This window comes from Phragmites australis, chromosome 5 (genome assembly GCF_958298935.1).
Source record: "Phragmites australis chromosome 5, lpPhrAust1.1, whole genome shotgun sequence".
Taxonomy (NCBI): Eukaryota; Viridiplantae; Streptophyta; class Magnoliopsida; order Poales; family Poaceae; genus Phragmites; species Phragmites australis.
Window position 1 is genome coordinate 40,363,740 of NC_084925.1, and position 24,060 is coordinate 40,387,799.

Genomic DNA, 24,060 nt, shown 5'->3' on the forward strand with positions numbered 1-24,060 from the left:
GCGGGAGTCCAACCGGTGCCAGTGTGCAGGCGGCGCACCGTTGGAGCACGTACAATGGCTGTTTAGAGGGGGTGCTATTGAAAAAAAAATTAGGTTTTTTTTCTCATCTACACTAGGTGTTTAGCGGAGAGCAATGTGATTACTTAAGCATCACTGCTTATATTAGTATTAATAAGATAGTTAATTATGTTTAAGCATATGTAATCTTTATTTGTATTGAAAATTACAATTTTTATCTAGGTGTTTAACACTCTCTTTCTTTAAACACTTAACTATAAGAATCTAACATTGTTTAGAGATAAAAATGGATGAAACGGTTAGGAAAACTCTTTAACCGTTTTCACATTCACATTTTCTCTCGAAAAAGGAATCAAAAACGAGAAAGCCGAAAACGGGAACGAACTCGGGAATATTGGGATATCAAAAACGAACCAATCTGAATGAAAACACGCCGATATCAGTCAGAACTGATAATTCAATCCGGTAACACCAACCATCGCTACAATTGCCAACAACTCCCCTTGATCTAATTTCACTGGTTGCTATAATTTATAAATTTACATCATCCACGGCATACGACATGCCCCAGCCATGTTCACTATACACTAAACTACTTGTACATCTATTCCCCAAGGGCGGATTCACTAGTATGGTGAGGCATGGCGGCTACCATACCTGCCGGCTGGTGGACCTCCCCTCACCTGATATCCTATTGTCGACGTGCCACGGCATCGCAGGGCAGCAATCTGAAGCCCCAAAGCAAGCAGTGACATGAGCGATGGTTGATGCCTTGATGACCAACCTGGACCTGGGCCTAGTAGGCTTGAGGTATTGCCTTGTGCTTCCGAGTCGCAACAGCTCATGGGTCACGGCCATCCGATCCATGTACGATGTACCCAACCTGGTCAATGATCAAACTATTGAAAGCGATCGCGGACACAGAGCGACACAATGGACAGTCCTAAAATTACAAATTTCAGAGGACAGGTAACACGCTAGCGCGTAGAGTCCAGCACCGTATCAGATTATCTCCGCCAGGAGCAGAAGTCAGTGGCGCTTCCCGTTCTCGCTTCCCGTCGCATCTCCGGAACGTTGCGAACGCGGACACCACCTGCCTCGTGTCCCCCGATCCTGAACTCTCCTCAAGAGAAATTACACAAAGTTTGTAGAATTGTAATTTCCATTCTGGGAAACTTGGTTTAATACCGGAAGAGTTGAGAGCAGGACATGTGGGCACGGAAGACAGTACATGCTACACTTGCTGGTGACTTAGCGAAGGATGCAGAATTGTAGATTGCAGAAACTGGACAGTGAAAAATGAAAAGGAGAATAATTGCATGCCAGAAGAAAACTTCACAACACCAAAATAGAATAGGCCGGCAGATATGCCCAACATACCCATAACTTACCTTAGGACCACTACAGTTATACGGACTTAGCATCTCCAGCAGAGTCTGTATTCAGTGCTACAGTACTCCGCAACCCCGCAAAGTACGGTACCACTCAAAATTTCTTTCTAACAGATCTGTACCAAGTGCTACAGTATTAAGGAGAGAGAATCTGCCAGTTCGCCGAATTACTGTAGCAGCCGCAACACTGTTCTCAGAGGCTGATTGTGGGTCCGGAGGGAGGAGAAAAGTAGTAGAAGGTAGGAAATATGATAGCTGTTGGAGATGAAAAAATAAAGGATGTTGTAATAGTGTTAGAAGATATTGTAATAATGTTACAGGAGATAAAATTTTAAAGTATCTACTGGAGATGACCAGCTACATCCCTATTCAGCACGGTCTATTATTTTTTCCTCTCTTTAGATCCATAGCCATCATCTGAAACAGTTACAGTATTCACTGCTACAGTGTTGCGAATCTAATACTACAGTGATGCAGATACTTCAAATTTTTTGACTTTCTCACTTATTCACATCACTATTCATAAAAGATGATTATGAGTCTGAAGGATAATAGAGATAGCTATTTAGAGATGAAAAAATAAATAATGTTATAAGTGTTATAGGAGATAAATTTTTCAAATATTTGCTAAAGATATCCTTACCGTCACCGGCTTCGAAGCCGGCTTCCCAATCATCAGTTGACTTTCTTACAGACCAACAATCGAACTGTTTGATGTCGCAAACACAAAGCAATCAGTTAACATCAATGGATGGGGATCGCTATAAGTTTTTTTTTTTGTTGGTATTTTCTCATTCGCATGAAAGAAATAGGAATGTAGTCACAGAATTTGTTTATTTAAGAGATCACAATAGGCTGTTTGAACAATTATTCCAGTTCAACTCATCAACAACAAATGCTGATAAACTACCGGAGTCAAAACTGATAAAACTCTCCAAAAACTACGAAAGAACCCGTGGGATAGCATCTAAGCCCAACAGTCGCAGGAAAAGGCCACCAGGGTAACATGTGGATTATGATCCAAACCATAAAGTGGTTCCGTTTGACTCAGAGGACTGTCTGGCCAGTGGAAGCTGAAGTCATGATATTCAGTGTCTCCGTCACAGAAGACATAGCACTCAGCGCCGCTTTAAGAACATCCTGCGAGCACCCAGGCTTCACAATGCTTTTCACCTGCATGACATAGCAAAAGGAATTAGTCACAACCAATGCGGAACTTGTTATAAGTGAGGCGTTTTGTGGGTTTGGAGCAAAAATATATTGGGGACATGGAAACTACCTTCTCCAGGTATTCCTTCAATTTCTTTATCCTGCCCATGTAGTCTTGATCCTCAACGCACAATGAAATAGGTTTTGAATCAGCACCTGAACCTTCAAATTGGAGTGGGCCTGGGTTTCTGTAGATGTCTTCCAACAAAAAGCTGGAAGAATTCTGCCTCAACACCCTGGAAAATGCGAGTGCCAATGAGATCAGAGGCCATCAGAATTAGAAAGATACTTTCAGATAGGCACCTAAGGCAGGTTCCCCAAAGCTCGGAGGAGAAAGGAATAAAAGTTTAATAACATGGTGCCTTTTATCCATTGATATAAAATATAACGAGGAATTTCTCAAACTTACTCATATGCTTTTCCTTTCAAGTCGACGCTAGCCATGTGAACAGCAGGCTTCCCAATTTGAGTGGTTGCAGGGCCACGCAACCATCGCTTAATAGTCATCATAGACTGCAGGGAAACAGACATGGGTTAGATGTTACCTTCATACTTATCCTAAACTGGACTGGTTCACATATAACACAACAAATTATTTATAGGTATAGTAGTCCCGATCTTACCGAAATAGGAGCTGCACCGCATCGCCACTTGTTAGCTGGACTCTTGAGATTTGTCACAGTAGCCATGTAACCGTTCAAACCAGCAGCTAAGATGTGGTAGCATACATGCCCCAAAACCTGAAACCAACAACCAACATGATAAATCAACAAACAATATGCTTCATTAAAAGTTAAGCTGAGCTGGGACTTGCATAGGCATAATCGCAGTCGAACTTTGAAGGCAGTGCACCCCTAGCTTGGTAGCCAAAAAAGTGACAGATTGCGTTGAATTTCTTTCCTTTGTAAGTGCCTTCCTTCTGCAAAAATGGCCAAGAACATCACTGATAGAACACAATGCTCCCCGAGTAGACATCCATATATGCCTCTCAATTAAGCTGGACGTTAAAAGAAAGTGCAAAGAAAGCATACTAAACGTCTGTTCATTTCAGTCTCAACTAATTGGGCTAGAAGCTTTTCAGTCTCAATCTGCACAGAAAAACAAGTAGAGATAAGTCATCAGAAACAATAAATCCAAACAGATTGACAAGTTACCAATGTTTGACATATTTCATGTGCTACTGTACCTGAGAAAGTTGAGCTGAGTCATCAGATTCAGGATGGAGAAGTAGCTGTATCAGAGAAACAACAATGTTGAAGCAACTGAAATCTGATGTGAACTATGGATATCCTAGACTTAACAAATGAAACAATACATACCTGCTTCCTAATAAATGGGGGCAAAAACTCAAATAGTGCAGATGCCCAAGGTGAAAGTTGAGAAGAGATATTCTCAACAGAAACACCTTTACTGTGGAGGCCATGAATTTCCTATAAACAAGTAGCTCCAAGTCAGTAAAATTGTAAATGGGTAGCCATAAGACATGAGCAACATACCTGAAGCAGAGCATATAGTTCAGGAATACTCTCCACAAGGCCCTCAGGAATAAGCACAACACCATGATTCTTGTCTGTGAAAAATATGAGGGGAACATCGATAAATTGTCATTTAAAAGATAATCTAATGTTACATGAGCATCTCACCGTCTAACAGACAAAAACACAAGGAGACCTACCTTTCTCAGCCCTTGCCTGAACTGCGTCACATATCTGCTTTGTAATATCAAAGATTGTAAGTTTGGATGCAGCCACCTCCTCACCTAGGATAACCTGAGCATATGATACAAGTTCAAAAGAATGTAAGGAAATGTTGTGACACAGGTCAACAGGCCAAGAGCAAGAATTACAAACCATGTTCGGATGTGATTGAAGAGCACACTCCAACGCCACATGAGAAGCCTTCCGTCCCATCAGGCGAATAAAGTAGTAATACTGTCATTTATAAATACAGCCACAAGGCAGATCAGAAATTGAATTCGTAAAAAAATTGTATATAGCAACTTGAGCGAAAATGTTGCAGCGCCTATCCTATTCAATTTCTATTAGTTCTTTCTGTATTTAGACTTAACACTGTCAATTCAGAACTTCATATGTTTCCTTTTCGTTTGAACATGACAAATTAGTAATGCAAACTTTTTTTTTTGAAATAATTTAATGCGAAAAAAAATTAAATGTATGGATTGCCTCAAAACATTTAGCAAGATGAAAAAATGAATGGGCCATAGGTAAATTTAGCATTCGGCCAGTTAAGTATATCAGAATGAACTAGGTGCATGATAGGAGTCTGCAATGCTATCTATCATATGTTATAATCACCTTCTCAGCGGACAGAGCATCAGTGCAGACATTGCTTATAAGTTGAGAGTTGACCTGTTAGAACAACGAACAAGGGTAGAAACAAAATATTAAATACTTACAAAAACATGACAATAAACTGGAACTTATGACACAGTAACATACATCAAGACTCAAAGATATGCAACCTCACTGAAATTAACTATCCAAAACACTTGATAATGCAGTATAGACAATAGAGAAAATGAAAGCGCTGTAAAGGCATAAACTACATGCATGGTAAGGGATGTCCAAGCATAGTAATGTTCAATGGTCCCTACCTTGCATATGGTGTCAAAGCCAACAGTAGTCTCAACAAACTGGTTCTTAAGGTCCCCATTCAAAGTTACAGGAACACCTACAACCTATTCAACAACAGATGAGTCAGATCATCTACATACAAGGAAACTTAATCACTTGCAATGGGCAGAAGGGATCCAGAAAAGGTGCCGATATATTAAAAGACCGTCAATGTACCTTTGTTGCACACTTCGCCTCAGCAAAAGTCTCGGCAAGTTGAGCAGCATCAGTATTGGATGTGACACCTTCATAAGTTGAAACTCGATGATATTGAGACAAATATACAGTGTAATGTTATCTTAGTAGATTTATGTAACATAGCATACCTCCAATGATTACCAGAGCATCCAACTTCAAAGCCTGGCAACTAGCCATTGCACCATTGACCTGTTCTGTTGTTCTAATCTGATCCTTTGTCCGACCAAGCATGTCGTAGCCACCTTGGTTTTTATATGAAGAAAGAACTTCATCGGTGATCTCCAAGGTTTTCTGTGCAAGCAGACCATCAGATCCACCTGTTTCAACATAAAAAAGAAATATGTTAAAGAAGAATTCCAGTATGTTTTAAGCATACATCTAAATATCAGCCCCGGCAGCCAAGAGGGGGCATGGACCAGAGACACTGAGCCTGAGGAACTCAGGGGGCAGGGCACAGGGTGTCCCCCAAATTTTTGCTGTATATCTGTTGTATATCAGTAATTTCTTTGATTTTGGATTACAGAGTACTGTTCTAAGAAATACCTGCATGTTGCTAATTTAGATGAAATGAACCCACTAAAGTTTGGTTGAAGACCTTCAATAGTCAATTCGTCATTACATATGACTAAATCGCATATGATGCAATAATGCTGTGCAGTTGATCATCTGCAAATCTAGTGCAAACAACGAAAACGTAATGGAAGTACAAGTTTATTGATATGAGCCACAACATCAACAGTCGCCAGGAAAATTCAGCTACATCCTAATACGCTACGTTGCTCGCAGGACTCGTATGTTAAAGCACAAACGGCAGATGACTGGATTTTCCCAGGTGGTTCCTGAAAAACATCAAATCACTCACCAAGAAAACCAATGAGTTTGCTGTTTTGGTTGTGAGCCTTGATAGCCTCATAGAGTCCCCAAACAACATTGTGGCCTCCTGGGGACTGCCTTCCACAGAAGACAATGCCAACCCTGCATTCGGAACAAACGGATTAGATTTTTGTGCGCGTATGGAGAGAGAACAGAGAGAAAGATAATTTTGCAAGGGCAAAAAAATTGCATTGCAGAGAAATATAAAATGAAAGACGATATAGTAATACCTGACTGTAGGGTGCTCTGATATTACGGTAGCATCAGGGACAACAGCCGTCTTCCTGAGGAAATGCGCAAGGGGCTGCCCATAGGTGTGGGGGAACGCGTGACTGATCACGTGAGCACCTGCTGGATCAGCAGCAATTGCAGCATCACCATACTCCACCCTCACGGTAGTGCCCTAATTTACATACAGTGAATAAATTCATGCATCAGTGTATGAATTGAGCTAATTATGAATAGAGCGCACACAAAAAATCGTTTCGAAAAACTATTCTGAATTCATCACATCTAAACACCAGTTAAAAAGTGTCCCTAAACAGGAGAAATATCTATTTGATAGACCTTACCGAGTCAACCTAAACGTTAACAATGCTATGACCCGTGAAAACTAAGCAGAAAGGTCCATGATTGCTACAGAACATTCCATCATTTTACTCCCAGTTGCAACCCTCCACTACAGCCCATAATAATAATAGAACAAAACGACATAAAAACAGTAAATCGAGCAATTCTCTAAGTCCCCGTGCGTGAAGTCCCCCGCGAGCCAGACACGCCGACCGATCTACACAACGGGAGTACGGGACAGAAGCCGCATTTCGCAGGTGACGTCCACCAGGACTCAGATCCAGTCTCGCCCGCGAAAGCGACGGCCGCGTCACTCAGTGACAGCTGATACACAGTATGACATGACGGGAGCAGGCGAACGGTGAACCGTAAACATCAGCGCCGACGGAACAAACCGATCCGGCCAGAGGACAGCGCGGGATCTGGCGCCGCGCGACCCGCCAGGCCGCAGATCTGTACCGGAAGGCCGTGCGAGAATGCAATGACGCACGAATGGAAGGCTACAGCGGCAATGGGGGGTTAGGTGCGGACCTGGAGGCAGGGGGGCAGCTCGGGTTGGTAGAGCGCGCGCTTCTTCTGCACCTCCGAGAGCTCGCGCGGCACGCCGTAATCGGAATCCATCGCTGGCGGGCGCCGCTCCTCGTCGCCGCCGCGACCGGTCTAGTTTGCGATTGGTTTTGTTGGCGTTGGTGGCCTGGTGGGGGTGGCGCACTGTGATGGGGTAGATGCGGGTGCGGCGCGGGAGGATTTTATACCGGTGCGCCGCGGGTGCCCTGCCAACAACCCCTCGCCCACGCCAATGCGAATATGCGATGCGCCCTCGCGTCGCCCTCGCGTCCGGTGGTCTCGGTACCGAGCTGCCTCCCCGGCGTTTGATGATATCGCGTCCGTACCCCTGAATCGGGCCGACTGGGCTTCCCATACTACGGCATTCAGTCGTTTTGGGCTTTGGGCCGGTGGGCTCGGACACTAGACAAGACGTTGCCGTCCTCTAAATTTTTTGAGGATTTAATTCGAATTAAACTGCCCCCGTTAACAAATTAGAAATTCTATTCTAGCATCTATAAAAGTCATGATTTTTTAATATTATAAAAACTATTTTTCAAGAAAAATTTACACATATTTTAAATGTTAAATATCGATATACAATGAGAGAATTATGGGTAATTTTTTGACAGTTTAACTATATACAATTTAAGACATCACTTGTTTGTGGCTAGAGAGAGTAAGCCCTAAGCCATATCCTAATAAACCTCAGTTGTACGCGGTGGACGATGGTACATCAAGACCTGAGCAATGTTGCCAGCCATGGGAATGGAGGGTGGCAATGGGCAAGGGAAGGATGAAGGCGATGACCATGAGTGACGAGTGAGATGTCAAGAAGGTAGTCGACTTTGGCGCATCTAGTGGCTAGGAACCCATGGAAGATAGAAAAGAAGCTATTGGGTGACGAGGGAGGTTATGGGAAGAAATGAACCCATTGTGACAGGGGTTTCTTGGACAGATAGGGGCAGAGGCAAGTTGGCTAATGGCAGCTATGTGGATACTGGTGGAGGTTGAAGCACAAATCTTAGTAACAGTGATCAAACTGTGTACATTTTGGTTGGTTTGCAGAGAGTGAGCCATAAGGTTGATTGTTATACATATCCATGTGAAATATTAGTTAACTCAATGTTTAGTCACATGCTTGGTTTTACGAGGAAGCAATAAATCTTATAAAAAATGTGAGATAATCATCAAAAATGATGACATTAAAAAATAGATCTACATTTAGAAAGCAGAGATTAACCAACAAAATGTATAATTGCAAGACAGCAACAAAAGCTTCTCTCATCTCTCAATTACTAACATGGATTACTATCAGTCCGCGATAATTAGTGGAATCTTTACTTATTATAGCATGATTTTGCTGTTATAGCTAAAAAATATTTTCTGTTAAACTTAGGTGATCATCAAATTACAAGCTCTAAATCAAGTATCCATAAAAGTGGAAGCATGAAGCTCAAACCTACATTTGGTGATGCCATGAGCGATCGGTGAGGAGGAGGTGCGTCGGTGTAGCCATGCAAACCATCAGTGTAGTCGAAGTAGACAGCTTGATGTAGTCATACGTGTTGATGAAGGAGCTCGGTGAGGATGTAGCCGGCAAGAGGAAGAAGACGACACGGTGAAGATGCTGATGACAGCGCGGTGGTGGCAGTCTTCGCTCCACTGCAGTGCTCCCTGAGATCGGGTTAGGGCTTAGGTATATTAGGGTGTGCGTCAGTCTTGAATTATCATTGCAAAAACAAGACCCCGGTGTGACCCTCTTTTTATAGTGTTGGTGGAATGGGACCGCTACGAATCAATTGGTTGCGCCCCTGATTAGGGCGCAAGAGGTGGGGCGTGCTTCACTGGACTCTCGGATCTTTTATGTTATGAGTTGTTAGGATAACTAAGATCATTTCTAATATTCTCCCATTTGATCGTAAGGCTAACATCATAAGCCTACTCTCAATGAAATGGCACACCAAGGCAAAATACTACAGCGGCTAATGAAATACCATTAAAACCCAAATACCTATAGTCCGTCTCAAAATGAAAATTTGTTATGCTTAATGAGAGTTGGTTTGCTTTATGGTCCTCTTAACCCATAATCACAGGCTTTCCAATAACCCTATACCGGCAATATGATCAAAAAATATAGGATGGTAAGCCTAGTAAGTGGATCAGCAAGCATTGACTTAGTGCTTATATGCTTGACATTAATAGTTTGATCTTGGATTCTATCTTTCGCAACATGATACTTAATGTTGATGTGTTTAACAGTACTACTTGACTTTTTGTTACTCATATAAAAAATTATGGTTTGAAATGCTGCTGATCACTCTTAATCTCAAGATAAAGTTCTTTAGCCATACAGCCTGCCCGGTAGCCTCATAACATGCTAAAAACTCAGCTTGCATCGTTCACGATGTTGTAAGTATTTGTTTGGAACTTTTCCATGAGATAACTCCTCCAGCGAGGGTGAAGATATAACCTGATGTAGATTTCTTAGTATTCACACACCTCGCAAAGTCTGCATCCAAATAACCAACAACTTCGAGGTTATCGGATTTTCTAAATATGAGCATATAGTTTTTGGTGCCTTAAAAATAGCGAAGGACCTTCTTAACGATTTTTCAGTGACCCGGTCCTAAATTTGACTAATATCTGTCAAGCATCCCGATCATAAAAAGCTAAGTCAGAGTGCGTACATACTTGAGCATACATATGCTTCCGACAGCTGAAGCATAAGGAACCGAATTCATCTGATCAACTTCATAATTATTCCTCGGACATTGAAATGTCCCAAACTTATCACCATTAACAATAGGTGTGGCAGATCAATTATGCATATTATATTTCTTCAATACTTTGCCAATGTATACCTTTTGAGACAAACCTAATACTCATTTGGACCGATATCGATGAATTTCAATGCCAAGAACGTTAAAGGCTTCACCAAGATCCTTCATATCAAAATTAGAGAAAAGAAATTCCTGGTATCAAACAGCATATCCTTATTGTTGCTGGCCAATAAGATGTCATCTGCATAAAGAACTAAGATGACGAATTTCCTCTCTTTAAAATTTTCATAAATGCATATCAACTTTATTTTCTTTAAAGCCAAAATTTCTAATGACTTTATTAAACTTGAGATACCACTACCTAGACGCTTGCTTTAGATAATAAATTAATTTCTAAAGGCAACATCCTAAATGTTCCTTGCCTTCTATGACAAAATCTTCCAGTTGAGTCATGTAAATATTTTCTTCCAAGTCACTATTAAGGAATGTTGTCTTTACGTCCATCTGATACAGCTCTAGATTATAATGTGCTACATGCGCCATAATTATTCAGAAAAATCTTTACTTGATACAGGAGAGAAAACTTCGTTGTTCTCAATCCCTTCTCTTTGCGAGAAGCCCTTAGGATGATCATTGCTTTGAACCTTTCAATGTTCCTTTTAGAGTCATGTTCGGGTTTGTAGACACACTTACAACATATTGTTCTGGCTCCGTCAGGGATTTTTACTAGATCATATACATCGTGCTCATAGACTTTAATTCGTCCTTCATGATATTAAGCCACTCAGGCAAATGCTCATTCATCATGTCTTCTTTATATGATTGAGATCTTTTGCCCTCCCTATGTCATCAACATCCTCATTCATGTAGATAATGCAATCGTTCGAGATGACAGGTCTCCTGTCATGTTGTGATCTCCTAATTGACTCATTATTCATTGCGGGACCATGACTATGTACTACAGAGGACTGCTAAGGCTCATTGTTAGGTGTAACATTAAGAATTTCATAAACCTAAACACAGGATGCATTGATGGGTGGTCAAAGCTTGTTACTAATGATGGAGTCATTAGTAACGGATAGAGAGAGCATACTCATTAATGAAGGATTACCTAAAGACCTGTCATTAATGAGTCAGTCATTAGTGACGAGTAGAGAGGGCACGCTTATTAGTAACGGGTGATAAAGACATATGTCACTAATGGCTGACTCATTAGTGACTGGCCTTTAGGTGACCTGTCACTAATGACCGGTCGGATCCCGAGTCATTGCTGGTATGGTAAAAAATTCATAACTTTTTTATACTAATTCAGATGAAAAAAAAACTTTATATAAAAATTGTAGCTCTCGACAAGGTCTATAACTTTGTAGTTGATCACTTTTTTATTTGAAGCCATATAGATGCACAACTAAATATATAAAGACTATCGAATGAACCACACACAGGATAATAAACTGAAGTGCTAGATCTAGTGTAAAACTAGTAGGAATCATTGAAAAAGACACATAGGGTCACAAAGTTGAAAATTGCAAATTCAAAGATTTTTATCGTGAATTTGGTAACTCGGATTGATGAAACATCTGTGCAGCACTAATTTTCAGATATAGCACTATGTCTCTAAAAAATTTTAGGCAAATCAGAGAAAATCAATTTTTGATGAAAAACTTCAGAGGTCCTGTCGAGGGTCTTCCGAGCCTTTTTCAGGTCAAAAAAGGCATATGTCTAAATACGTGTATTTATTTCAGATGCGCCTCCTCGTTAACTTTGAAAGTGGATGTCAAACGTCAAAATCGGACTATGTATATAAAAGTTATGGCTGTTTTACTGAACACTGTATGGGTTAGATACAAACTTTTTCATACAGAGTCAGATGGAGACAAACTTTATATGAACATTGTAGAACTCGACGAGATCTACAACTTTATAGTTGACAAATTTTTTATTTAAGATCATTTAACAAAATTATAACCTTCGACGAAATTTGACAAAATTAGTCATTAGTGACAGGTCATAATTATGACGTGTTACTAATGACCTTTGGTAAAGAGGTTAAAAGGATAAAATATCCGGTTTGTATCACAACTAGGCGATAGCCGAGGTGGTAAGGTGGCTGCACGGGCGAGGAGGAGATCGCGGGTTCGGTTCCCATGGAACACAAACTTGAAAACAATGTGAAAAAAATATGGCTTGTGAGGCATATGGGATGTGCCTGCATTGGGATGACTCGGGTGAAAAATATTTTTTTGACTTTTTTGTGTCCAAAAAATATGAAAAATATTTATCGGTCATTAGTGACAGATCAAGATTACAACTCGTCGCCAATGTTCAGTTAATAGTAACGGATCACGGTTACGATCCGTCACTAATAACTGAACATTAGTGACCAGTCACAGTTATAACCCATCACTAATGATCTCATTAGTGGTCATTAGTGACACGATAAGAGTGACGGGTAGAGGACCCATCACTAATGCCGGTTGTCACCCATTACTAATGACTTTTTTTCATATAGTGATTCCAGTTGCTATCTTCTAGTTTATCAAAGTTCATGTCCTCCCCTGTATACGACACACATTTATCATCAAGAAGATGCACGCAACCTTTATCGTCGACCTCCTGCCACTACCGATGCACTATGCCCTCATGTTATGCACTATCCTTAGGTGACACATGCACTCCTATATGTAGGACCTGGTTGGCTCATTGCGTCTCGCATGCTATTATCTAGTTCCTCCACTTCCTGCCTTTTAGTCATGGATGTTTTATCCCATGTAATCAACAACGTCGTCTACAGAAGCTTGGTCATCCCACTTTGTTTTGTGAAACTATATAACATCTAAAAATACAATATGTATTTAATTGTAGAGTATCAGACGAGACCATTAGATAGTAGTTGATCAACATTACTTGTGCTGTGGTGTTGGTTAGAACCTTAATGAAGTGTGACCCTGTCTCGTTTCTAAGATGCCATTTGCAAGGAAGACAACCAGCGATTTGTCAACATTATAAGTAACAAACACGGTACGCTAAATTGAACAGCGTGGCCAATTTTGATTCGCTGACCTGTTGACGATGCCAGATAGATGGTAGGGAAGTAACTGAATAACGTACATCAGAGTGAGATTAGCTGAGTTTATACTGCATAATATACATACCAACAAATAGCAAGTAACAGAGGGGTGTGTTGCGCAGCCCATGTAGCGCAGAAGTACAGATCGATGATCAGCTTGTAAGACATAACCCGTATACCAAGTCCAACTATTAATGAAATAGTATTTGATATATGTACGTTAGATACATGCCATACAAATGGTAGAACAAAGGGCTCCACTCCAGCTTAACCTAAATTGATTTAGAGGAGAGACAGGCACATAGCATATGATCAGTTCTTTTCATCCTCTGATTTGGTAGCCTCATACGCAGAATGTGAAAATATTGCAAGAATTGTTTGTACCATGAAACATGGGTGGCTTAACAGATTTATTGTACATGGTAACCCACAAAGTCATCAAGCATCAACTAACCGCTTTTTCAGGATCCAGTTCATAATGTCTGAGACATACTGTATCAATAACAAAGATTAAGGCAACAACTCTTACAGATGTGGCCTGTGTGCTGCTACCAGTTCTCTCCAGGATCTGGAGATTATCTGCTGAATGACTATCTAAAACCATTAAAAAAACTCAAGTGTGATTAGAGGTACAGAATGGTTCACTCATACATATGCAGCATAAGGGTGTAATTTGATTGGAAGCAAATGAAAACATAAAAACTTAAATGTAATAATTATTACAACTGTTTCTGTAGCTTATCCATTCCAGCCTTCTGTTCAGCAAACAGCTAACTAAAGAAAATCTCCAATGGTGATTGCAATTTACATAAAAGGGCTCTTAAACAGGTGTCTCACAAAATCAAATCAGGTTAATATAATCCTGCAATCATAGAGCCCAAGCAGTACCTCTAGATCAGTTTTCAGATAAAACTGAACACATAAAAATAAAATCAGAAATTATACACGCGGAGGCGAAGATGGACTGCAGAGAGCGTATACTGAACAGTACAGGAAGAAAGGGAGAAGAAGAGCACAGCCTCGACACTGACTCGAGAAATCTACATGGGCAGCCAAACACAAGATTTTACGGATATACTCAGTTCCTCATCCTATGGAAACAAATCGCAAAGCAACGAAATTTTCAGGGCCAAACACACATGGGAAAGCTCACCAAGGGCTAATTAACACTGCACAATGTCATGGTATTATTTCAAATTCAGGCCTGCAGTCCATCCGGCTTCCGGCACATGGAAACGGCACCTGCACTTTAAGAACAAGCAATCCCCCATCATGAAACCAGGCCAACTCAATCCGCCGACCAAATTGAACAGCGACTATTGCCATGGTTGTTACCTGAAAGGGGATCCTTTAGCAACGGCATGAAGTGAAGGGCTTGGAGAGGACGCGTGCAAAGAGGAGGAAAGGAGAGCCGAACTGTGGGTGAAGGCGGGCGAGGAGGAACGGAGCCGCCGTGCGGCGGGAAATCACGATGCATATAAGGTGAATTGCATGCTTCGTGTCTTCCTTATCAGCAAGGATTTATGCTCTTCTGGAGCAAATTTGGTGTTTTGATGCTTTGGCACTCCTTCACTGTATGAAATTGGTAAACTGAAAAGATCTCCATAAATCTTTGTTACGTTCATATATCAGAATATTTTAAAAATATACAATCTGGATCTTTGCTTTCGTTTTTCCTTCACTTGCTTTCAGTTGACCAATGATACAACTCAGAAAGCTCTTTGACATTCGGAAACAGAGACCAAAACTGAACATATTGTATGTTACTTTACAAATTGAAACAGAGAAAACTGAACATATTGTATGTTACTTTACAAATTGAATTATCTCTTTACTTAACAAATATCACTGCTGGATGGCTATGGTGTAATATTTGCGTAATTCTTAATCCTACCTGATTTTATTCATGTTACGAACCAATTGATTATCTCACTAGTTACCGAAACACATCAACACTTATCTTCCATGCAGCAGGTAAGTCGTACAAATTATCATTCAAGGGTGCCCGTGGCAACGGGCGGCGAATTCAACTAGTTTACAATATAGAAGAGAAATAATAAGTTAAGACCAGATTGTCTCCTTTCTCTCTAAATAATAGCAGAAATATAATACCAGAATATCAAGTAGCTAATCTTAACTTAGCCCTACTGCCACCGCATCTCCTTTCTCTCTAAAAGAATGTACCCATAAAACTGAAATCCATGCATGAACCAGCTAGTTTATGCTTGCTACTATAATAGTAAACAAGATAATAACAGATTGCAACACCGGCCTTGAACTGCAGAATAGGTTCTGCTATGTCAGCTTGGCATCTGCTCAAATGAAATCCTACTTCCTCAACAAAACTGCATTAAAGCCTGCATAATAAAAATAAGACTTGAAATTTAAGAAAAAAAGAATGAGTTTTGAAGCAAGGAAAGGCTGAGAGAACACAAATCATGAACCTAGAAATATCCAGAAATGCCACTGGCGAAGTGGTACTGCAGCCAAAGGAAACTGAAGTGAACAGGACGCCATATCTACATATCAGCATGCCCAAATGGTGCACGCACAAATAGCTGACCATGAAGCGTGACAACAGCGGACGTTTGGTGAGGATCAATCCTTGATGGCAAGTTAACCACCTGAGACAGAAATTTCATTTCCTGTTAACCTCAGAGAGCTCTCAAATGTGCCCGTGTTATTCGAAGGACAGTTATCACCTTCTTGAATGGAGTGATCCCCCAAGGATTATCAGGCTGCTCCGGATCCCCAGTGATAACCAGACGCCCAGCAGGATCTGACTGAACATGCACCTGAACCACCAGAACAAAAATTACATTTTTCTCTCCAGCATAGCCTCATCATATATGGCAGACTCCTTTTGCTTATCTGGCATAGATCTCCGAAAGGATTTATTTTAGGTCAATGAAAAGATTCTCACCTCCTCTCGTAGAAGTCCAGGAACTAGCGCATAGACTTCAAAGCAATCTTTCTGCAGGAAAGCAATAACCAAATGACATAACTTTAGTTCAAAACCAAGTGGAAGTTCACTAGCAAAACTAGCTCATATGCAATTATTTCACATTTCAGACTCACTCCAAAACATATGTAATATTTGTGCACCATTTGATTAAACAAAGCAATCCTAGTTGAACTTACAGTCTGTCGAACATTGATCTTCACCCAATCGGCAGGTTCTCCAACATCAAGGACCATAGAATCTTCCCTGAAAGCAAGCATTACATTACATACAAGAATAGGCACCATCACACCATAGACACAGGCATACAACATAGGATTTCTCCAACTTTTCCTGATGAGCTCAATTGCACTAAAAGGTACTACATATTTAGGATTTATATTAATTGCATAGTAGCATGTCCGGGGGCCATGTCCTCTTCATCTAACACATTGTCAACCAATACTTAAAGATAACCAAATGACTGGATAGGAAACCTTAACTGTGACTTATTTACTTTTGTGCGGGACGGCTTGTGAGTGTACTCTGGACTAGATGCTTTCTTTCTCTTCAGTACACCTAAACATGTCATGAAGAAAACATGAGAAAAAACTGTATAGAATGCATTAGCAAGAGAAAAGTTGTGAAGCATACCAAAGCTTTTTAGGTTTTTATCACGACATGAAAGTGGGACTGTATCTTTGTCCTGTAGAAAGGTAAACATTTTTAAATGAAAATAGTAAGTAAAAAAAAAGTGAATGCCAGTAAAAGCCTTTTTTTTTACCTTTGAAATGTGATCTCCATATGTGCCGTTGGCAAAGAGGTGGTGAGCATGCCAACCCTGCATAGCACGCGCTGCAGCATCCCTTCTAACTCTGGCAGAAGATGATTGATTCACAACCATCTATAAAACCGTCAACAAACTTGTCAGACTAACTAAAATTAGCAGCTTGCACCTTTCAACAACAGAACATTTTCAGCAGTGTTATATTGATGGGAACATTAAAAGGCAACCTCCATCTTAAATTAGCTCATCCATTTCATTAAAATCTGTATTCATAACTGACAATAGGTTTCAAGCAAGAAACAGTGCACAAATTCAACCACTAATTCCCTTGGTCTTTCTGATTGTGGCCTTAACTTTCAGTAGCAACGAAATACTAATTCTACATGACTCCAATGAAAATGGATTAATGAGCAAATAAAGTTCTACATTACATTTAAACCGATAAGATGAACCCCATTAAACAATACAAATATCTTCTAAACTAGAAAGTAAATAAATTTGTTATAGAAGTTAAAACTGCATTGTCAAAACAATTAAAATAAAAAGGTTACCTCACGGTCAGTACCACCAGGCTGTGGTAAGGCCGGTGGTGGTATTTGAAGCTGACCAGTCCGGACTTTGTGTTTTTCATACTCAAGAAGTGCCTAAGTGGATCAGTTACACGAGAAAACCAGTGAATAAATATAAAACGGAAATCCATAAGCTTAGAGCAATGACTTTTAAAATATTAAATGAAGTAGCACTAGCATCTAAAGCATGTGCAGCAGTTATATTTCTTCGGTTCTAAACTATTCAGAGCACTAAGCATCATCGTTACGCAAAATGTATAAAAATCTCTGGCAAATGGTTAGAACTTTTATACACTAATGATTGTTGTGCCTTCACTCTCTGTATTTATATTTGTTAGGCCTCTCCAGAAAAGATTTATATTTATAAGAGCTAAACTTAGTTCAAGTGGTGTAACTTGTTCGTTCTGCAAGTAAACTGATGTAAGCGGAGCATGCCTATGGTACTGTTCATGAAAAAACTGCTTATCAGCGACATTACGAGAAAAAAAGTAAGGATAGGTGTTCCTAGAACAAGTACGGAATCAGACAAAATCCTGCGGCAAAAGTATCACCTTCTCGTAGAAAATTCGAAATGACCAAGAAACAGTAGTGCAGGTCCTGCAAAAAGAACATGACCCCAAAAAAATAACCACTCGGCATAAAAAAGGATCTTCTGCAATCTCGCATTTAACATGTATAGTGAAAAGAGACGCTTACTTCGGTGGCCTGAAAGTCTCTCCAACTTGACGCCATAGTTTACAAACCGTTACCTAAATAAGCAAAGCATTCAACTGGAATAACTGTCCACATTCACGAAAAAAGTTGAAATGTTTATGACAGGAAGGAAAACGATGTGTTGTGCAGCCCAGTCATAAATATAACTGAACATGATTCGTCATGTATCATCGGTATTTTACTTGCTCGTGATTTCAGTGAGGAACGAATATATTTCGCACTACAGAAATTTTCACTCTGCAGTATCTACAGTACCAGGTACCTGCTCGTGGCCTCCCAAGTGCGCGACCTGCCTCCACAACCTGGATCCAACAGGGCAAACACACGGCAACTACGTTTAGACGAGAAGACATGTACTGGAGTAGCTTGGAGAAACGAGAGGTGTAGAGAGATGCGCACTTGAGGCAGTTGAGGCCCTTGCCGTAGAACTTGGGCGGCTTGAACTCGAGGCTGTGCTCCCTGTGGAAGCGCTCCAGCTCCGCCATGAACGCCCCTTGCTCCTCCTCCGACCCGGAGTCGTCGCCGTCGAGGAAGGGGTCCGGCTCCACGCGGTGGCTGGCGCCGCTCTGGGCCATCCCGGTGGAGCTCTCGCCCTCCACCTTCATCTCCGCCCTCGGTGACGCATCGGGGGTGGAGTCGTCGTCGTCATCCTCCTCGTCTTCACCTCCGTCATCCTCCTCCTCCTCGTCGTCGTCTCCGTCGTGGCTGATGGCGTCCTCTCCGTTCGTCTCCACACTCGCGACGCCCACGATCCCCTCCCGTTCCTCGCCACCCTCGGCCACCGGCGCGCGCTCCCCGCCCTCATCCGCGTCCTCATTGGGCTCCGCCCGATCCGGGGAGCCCCCTCCCTCGCTGTCGTCGCTCTCCGGCTCGTCGTCCGGGGGAGCGTCCCCGCCCCGCGCAGGTGCAGCAGCCCCCGCCTCCGCCACGGGCACAGCCTCCTTCTCGGAGTGCGGGAGGTCGTACGAGTCGTCCCCGTCGCAGTCGGAACCGGCGGCGCCTCCCCGCGCGTCGCTCATCGCGGGAGGAGGGGAAGAGAGCGAACGGGCGGCTGCTATTTTCGCGGCAGGTTTGCACCGAGGCGTGAGGCGAGAAGAGAGACGGAGGAGGCGGATGGCCTGGAGGCTGCAGTGGGATGGATCACTCACGACTCGCGAAGGGGTCTTCTCTCGCCGCTTCGCGCCCGCGGGCCGCCTCTCCTGGGCCCCTAGAGGGCCGGGCCAACCGCTAAGGCTACCACCGCTGACGGCTCAAGCGACGGGCCCACCGTTGCACCACGTGTGGCTGGGCCATCCGTGCTTTGCTCCTTTGTGGGTTAGGCCCATTTTTGTTTCTGATCTTGTAAATGCTTTTCAGTATCCAACAAAATGGCTCCTCAAACAAAAAATACTAAAGAAATGGATTTAGTAAAATAGTATGTTTTATGATATTTTTTTGCGCCACTTATTCGTACTTGGTATATGCTAATCCTAATCCCCAAACATTATAATTTTGTCTATCTAGCAGGAGATTATAATTCAAAGTGGTATCCACATGATTCGCCTTTTCGCAGTCCCCAATATCCAGTTTATTGGGCCATGATTTGCCTATGAAGCTTCTCTTTCTTTCTCTCATAGTCTCATTTCTTGTTCCTCTCAAAGCAACAGTTTTGTCTCCGTTTTTCTATCTTCAACCCTACTTTATGTCCATCTCACAGTAATATTTTATACTCCCCATCACCAACAAGAGACAACATCTGTCATTTTATCATCTTTCTGACTTCTACCAGTTGAAAGTTCAATAATACTCCCGCCGTCCCAGAATATATGGCGTATTAGGATTTAAAAAAATCAAATTTCATAAATTTTAATTAATAATTAGTCAAATTATATGTATGTTTTAATATACAAAAAACCATATTTTGTAGATCTTTTAATACGATATTGATTTTATAGCAACTGATAATATATTACAAAATAAATTAATAGTCAAAATATACTTCTAAAGACTTTTCTAAATCCTAATACGCCCTATATTTTGGGACAAAGAGAGTATATAATTTTGTTTATGTTAGGGATCTTCCACTCAGGGACGAATCTAGGATAAATTGTCATAGGGGTCAGCAAAGACTTGTGACACTAACTTATAGTTTCTAATAATCTAAGACCATACATAACATAGAGATAAATTAATAATGACATATTGCGAAAAATTAAATATGCATAACAGAGGAATGAAATTAGCAATAACATAATATGACAAAATAAACTCTTTACAATTGTAGTTACCTCTTATAGTTGCACCCTACAGCTATGGTCCTCCATTTTCCGAAAGCAAACTATCACATCATCATTTGGAATTGCATCAAGAAATTCTTGTTCCATGAAGCTTATGACACAATCATTCATAAATTCATCACCGATACGATTCCGTAGTACTGTCTTCATAATTTTCATTGCTGGAAAACACCTCTCCACTAATACAGTGGTGATAGGAAGAACTAGCACTAGTTTGAGGAACCGATAGGCCAAAGGAAAAGAAAGATGGTTTTTTTTTCACCATCAGTCACTAAGCTCAGAAATAGTATTCAATTTGGCTAATCATCAGCTCACACATTATCAATGTAAATATGAAGCTCACGACTAAGATCCTTCAGTTGCCTTGAATTAAAATCATCAGGGTACGACTTAGCCAATTCCATCAAACTATCAAATTTGAAAGCATCAAAAGAATTCTTGGGATTAAAAGCAGCAATGTGGGTAAGCAATTCGGAATTTACCTCATTGAAACGGTCACTAAATTATGTAAGCTGCAAGTCAATAACTGGATTCAAACAATTATATCTATAGTGTTGATAGTTGGTGCGGTTGGTCTTTTGCCTTGGTTTGTGCCGATCAATGTCCTCTTGTTCCATGTCTAACTTTGGGATGTCATGTTCTTCATAAAAGGATAATACAATCCCTAATAGAAAATCCCAACCATCATTTCTAATTTGTTGAAATTTTCGCTTTGTTACCTTCACCTCTAACATGGCCTCTAAGATGTCTTTATCTTTCCTTTGTAATGACAATGACACATGTCCTAAAATAAGCAACATTAAGTGCAAGTGGAACACAAAGTCAAAATCCTTGAGATAGTCCATGAGACCATGGGCTTGACATTTCTTCGCATCATTTGGACTTTCTTTTCAACATATTGGAGCACTTCAATAACATCAAGGAGCCGACTACTTAGCCTCTTAAGGGTTTTATAATGAGAGGACCAACAAGTGTCACCAACTCTTTGAAGTGATTGTTCTTGATTTAAGCCCACTCCACTACTAAGTTGTCCACTGCATATGGCTTTGCTAACTCTCTCTTGTTGACTTTCTTGAATCATATCCTTCCTTTTGCAAGAAGCTCCAACAACATTAAGCAATAGGGATATTATGTCAAGAAATCACTAATATCATTATTCTTTTTAGCTACTATAACAATGACTAAAATAAGTAGTACAACTAATAGGTGAATAATAATTTCTAATACAAACTATGATTGAGAATAACTTCAGACAACAAATTAAAATGCAACAAATCTAATACACTACAGTTCGATATTGGCCTGATAGTTTATTGTCGGGTCAGGCATCTTCTCCTGTTATGGCTAGGTTGTTTGCAAAGTTTGCACTTGCGTAGGCCATCAACAGCATCTACTTCATCCATACCACCTTGTAGTCTCATGGCTCTAGGCCTTCCAAGATCCGTGCGTCATGCTCGAGGATAAGGTACCCACTTCGGACACTCGATCGCTTTGTAGCTGCTTCCGATGTTGAAGAAACGCATATTTGAAAATCATATGCTCCTCAATATAATGTGAGCTCAATGATGGTACATAACGAGAGGTCCCATACTCCCTTTAGAATATTGTTGAACGCCTCCACTATGTTCATTGTTATCATGATGTACCTAACATATGATACAATAATTTTAGAAGGTCTATTTGCATAAGAAATGATAAAATATGATTATTAAAATTCTATGCGCTAACCTGGCACCGTGAGTGTCATAGATTAGGGCACAACGTTCCGTCGGCTTCCCCACTATCTATTGGCTAATGTAGCACGTGAATGGCTAACAATAGTTTGTCCCCTAACCATTTGCGTTCGCAGATGGTCCTGTTGTCCTTGTTGCTCTATTATCATCTTACGAGTGGTCTCATTTAACTCTCTTCATATCTCGTTGAACTTTGCATATTGGTTCTGCAGACATAACCCTTTGAATCCCTTTATAAGAGACTTGCTACGGTACCTTGTGTAAAGTTTGCTCCCAAGTGTTGCATGCATTATCTTCTCTCCACATTAGGCCATGCAATGAAGTAGTTTGTGCTATCATGCAGCACGTCCAATACATGCAGAAGGCTCTTGTTGCGATCTGAGATGATGCAAACTCGTTCCCTGTTGCCCATGATACGTGCCATCACCAAGGTGAGAAACCACATCCACTTATCATTGTTCTCACTCTCAACCATTGCAAACGCGAAAGGAATGATCTGATTATTTGCATCTACCGCTATCGCTATCATAAGGGTACCATGGTACTTGCTGCTCAGAAATGTGGTATCCACGCATACAGCCGGCATGCAATATCTGAAAGCTTCGCTGCATTGTCCATAGGACCAGAATAACCTAGTGAGATATCGATCAGTGGTGCTGTATGACCCATCCTTTAGCTTAATCGGCTCATCTGCCATGGCTCACTGAGTCCCTGGATTTGTCATGGCAATCTTCTACAGTAGCCTTGAAGCATAGTTGTAAGACTCCTCGAAGCTTCCAAACAACATCTTCAACGCCTTCTACTTCGCTCGCCACGCAATGTGGTAATTGATCAGCATACCCGTCTTAGTCTACACCTCCTCCATAATGGATTTTGGCGACAAACAAATGTCCGTGCCAACAAGGGCGATGAGGAGTTAGGCTATGAATCTCGCATCAACGGTGTGGCTCACATTTCTAATGACCTCTTCACTACATGTAGTGGGATGTGTCTATTGATTATAAAATAGTTCTTATATTTTAGCTTATGTGTTTGTATGAAGTAAGGACAATTCAGGTGCTTGATACACCTGACCTCATACTCCGTAGGGTTAGATCGAGTGCACTTGTGGTCTCTTCTTGTCATTATATCATAGTTGCTAATAAAGTGGATGATCTCCCTTTGTTATCAAACTGTTGCCCAACCTGGATTTTGCTATTCTGATATCTCCAATTAGATAAGATGTTATACTTAACAACGACACAATCCAGCGATCCAGCATCACAAAAGTACTGGATTGCCAGCACCGGGTCATTGTTATCAACAGCTTTTTCATCCCTGCTACAACCGACTTTATCATCTATGCATCCTATATCTACCTCAGAAGGGTCCACTTTAGCTCCCTCTCTACTAGAACTGCCCTCCCCGACATGCCCTCCATCCTCTCCATGCATTACTTGCTAGCCTGATCCTTTCATGATAGTCACTGCATCAACTTGCACCAGTCGTGACACAATGTTTAAGTACACTCCCATATCAAAGTTCTCTTCTAATGCCTTACGTGAGTACAAAGCCCATGTGTTGTTCCTTCTCATCTCGAACAACGTATGGACAACGATCGAGCTATTTGGAACAAGCTGTGGCTGTAGACCCTCTAGGACAATAGTATAAGATTGTTGGTTCACACACAAAAGGCTCATAACATGCGATTTCAGGCTATCTAGATCATTAGGTACCTCAACCGAACTCTATATATATTGATAGTTCTGA

The 24,060-nt window shown here is 41.1% G+C and overlaps 2 protein-coding genes across 2 annotated transcripts; both read right to left on the reverse strand.

Annotated features, from left to right (window-relative positions):
* Positions 1-2,209: 2,209 nt before the first annotated feature.
* Positions 2,210-7,736, reverse strand: LOC133919661 (pyrophosphate--fructose 6-phosphate 1-phosphotransferase subunit alpha-like). The gene is made up of 18 exons (XM_062364120.1): positions 7,424-7,736; positions 6,553-6,725; positions 6,312-6,424; positions 5,578-5,766; positions 5,429-5,496; positions 5,233-5,316; positions 4,934-4,987; positions 4,469-4,549; positions 4,294-4,387; positions 4,115-4,188; positions 3,938-4,048; positions 3,805-3,849; positions 3,650-3,706; positions 3,433-3,537; positions 3,242-3,358; positions 3,028-3,131; positions 2,689-2,854; positions 2,210-2,582 (listed from the first exon to the last, which is right to left on the reverse strand). Exons 1-18 carry the CDS (start codon positions 7,511-7,513, stop codon positions 2,457-2,459), a joined length of 1,851 nt encoding a protein of 616 aa, XP_062220104.1. The 5' UTR covers positions 7,514-7,736; the 3' UTR covers positions 2,210-2,456.
* A 7,521-nt stretch (positions 7,737-15,257) lies between these two features.
* On the reverse strand, positions 15,258-19,429 carry LOC133919662 (AT-rich interactive domain-containing protein 5-like). Its single transcript, XM_062364122.1, has 13 exons — positions 18,702-19,429; positions 18,565-18,604; positions 18,285-18,337; positions 18,140-18,185; positions 17,571-17,663; positions 17,017-17,136; positions 16,887-16,938; positions 16,736-16,811; positions 16,433-16,499; positions 16,215-16,265; positions 15,994-16,086; positions 15,736-15,915; positions 15,258-15,648 (listed from the first exon to the last, which is right to left on the reverse strand). Exons 1-12 carry the CDS (start codon positions 19,319-19,321, stop codon positions 15,811-15,813), a joined length of 1,416 nt encoding a protein of 471 aa, XP_062220106.1. The 5' UTR covers positions 19,322-19,429; the 3' UTR covers positions 15,258-15,648; positions 15,736-15,810.
* Between the last annotated feature and the right edge of the window lie 4,631 nt (positions 19,430-24,060).

Excerpts from the sequence above, each read along its gene's own strand:
- LOC133919661 (XM_062364120.1), bottom strand. The coding sequence starts at position 7,513 with ATGGATTCCGATTACGGCGTGCCGCGCGAGCTCTCGGAGGTGCAGAAG. Across the intron at positions 4,988-5,232 it reads GCTTTGACACCATATGCAAG|GTCAACTCTCAACTTATAAG; the intron begins GTAGGGACCATT and ends TTGTTCTAACAG. Across the intron at positions 3,707-3,804 it reads ACTCAGCTCAACTTTCTCAG|ATTGAGACTGAAAAGCTTCT; the intron begins GTACAGTAGCAC and ends TTTTCTGTGCAG.
- LOC133919662 (XM_062364122.1), bottom strand. The coding sequence starts at position 19,321 with ATGAGCGACGCGCGGGGAGGCGCCGCCGGTTCCGACTGCGACGGGGAC. Across the intron at positions 17,664-18,139 it reads TTCGAATTTTCTACGAGAAG|GCACTTCTTGAGTATGAAAA; the intron begins GTGATACTTTTG and ends TGATCCACTTAG. Across the intron at positions 16,087-16,214 it reads CTGGACTTCTACGAGAGGAG|GTGCATGTTCAGTCAGATCC; the intron begins GTGAGAATCTTT and ends CTGGTGGTTCAG.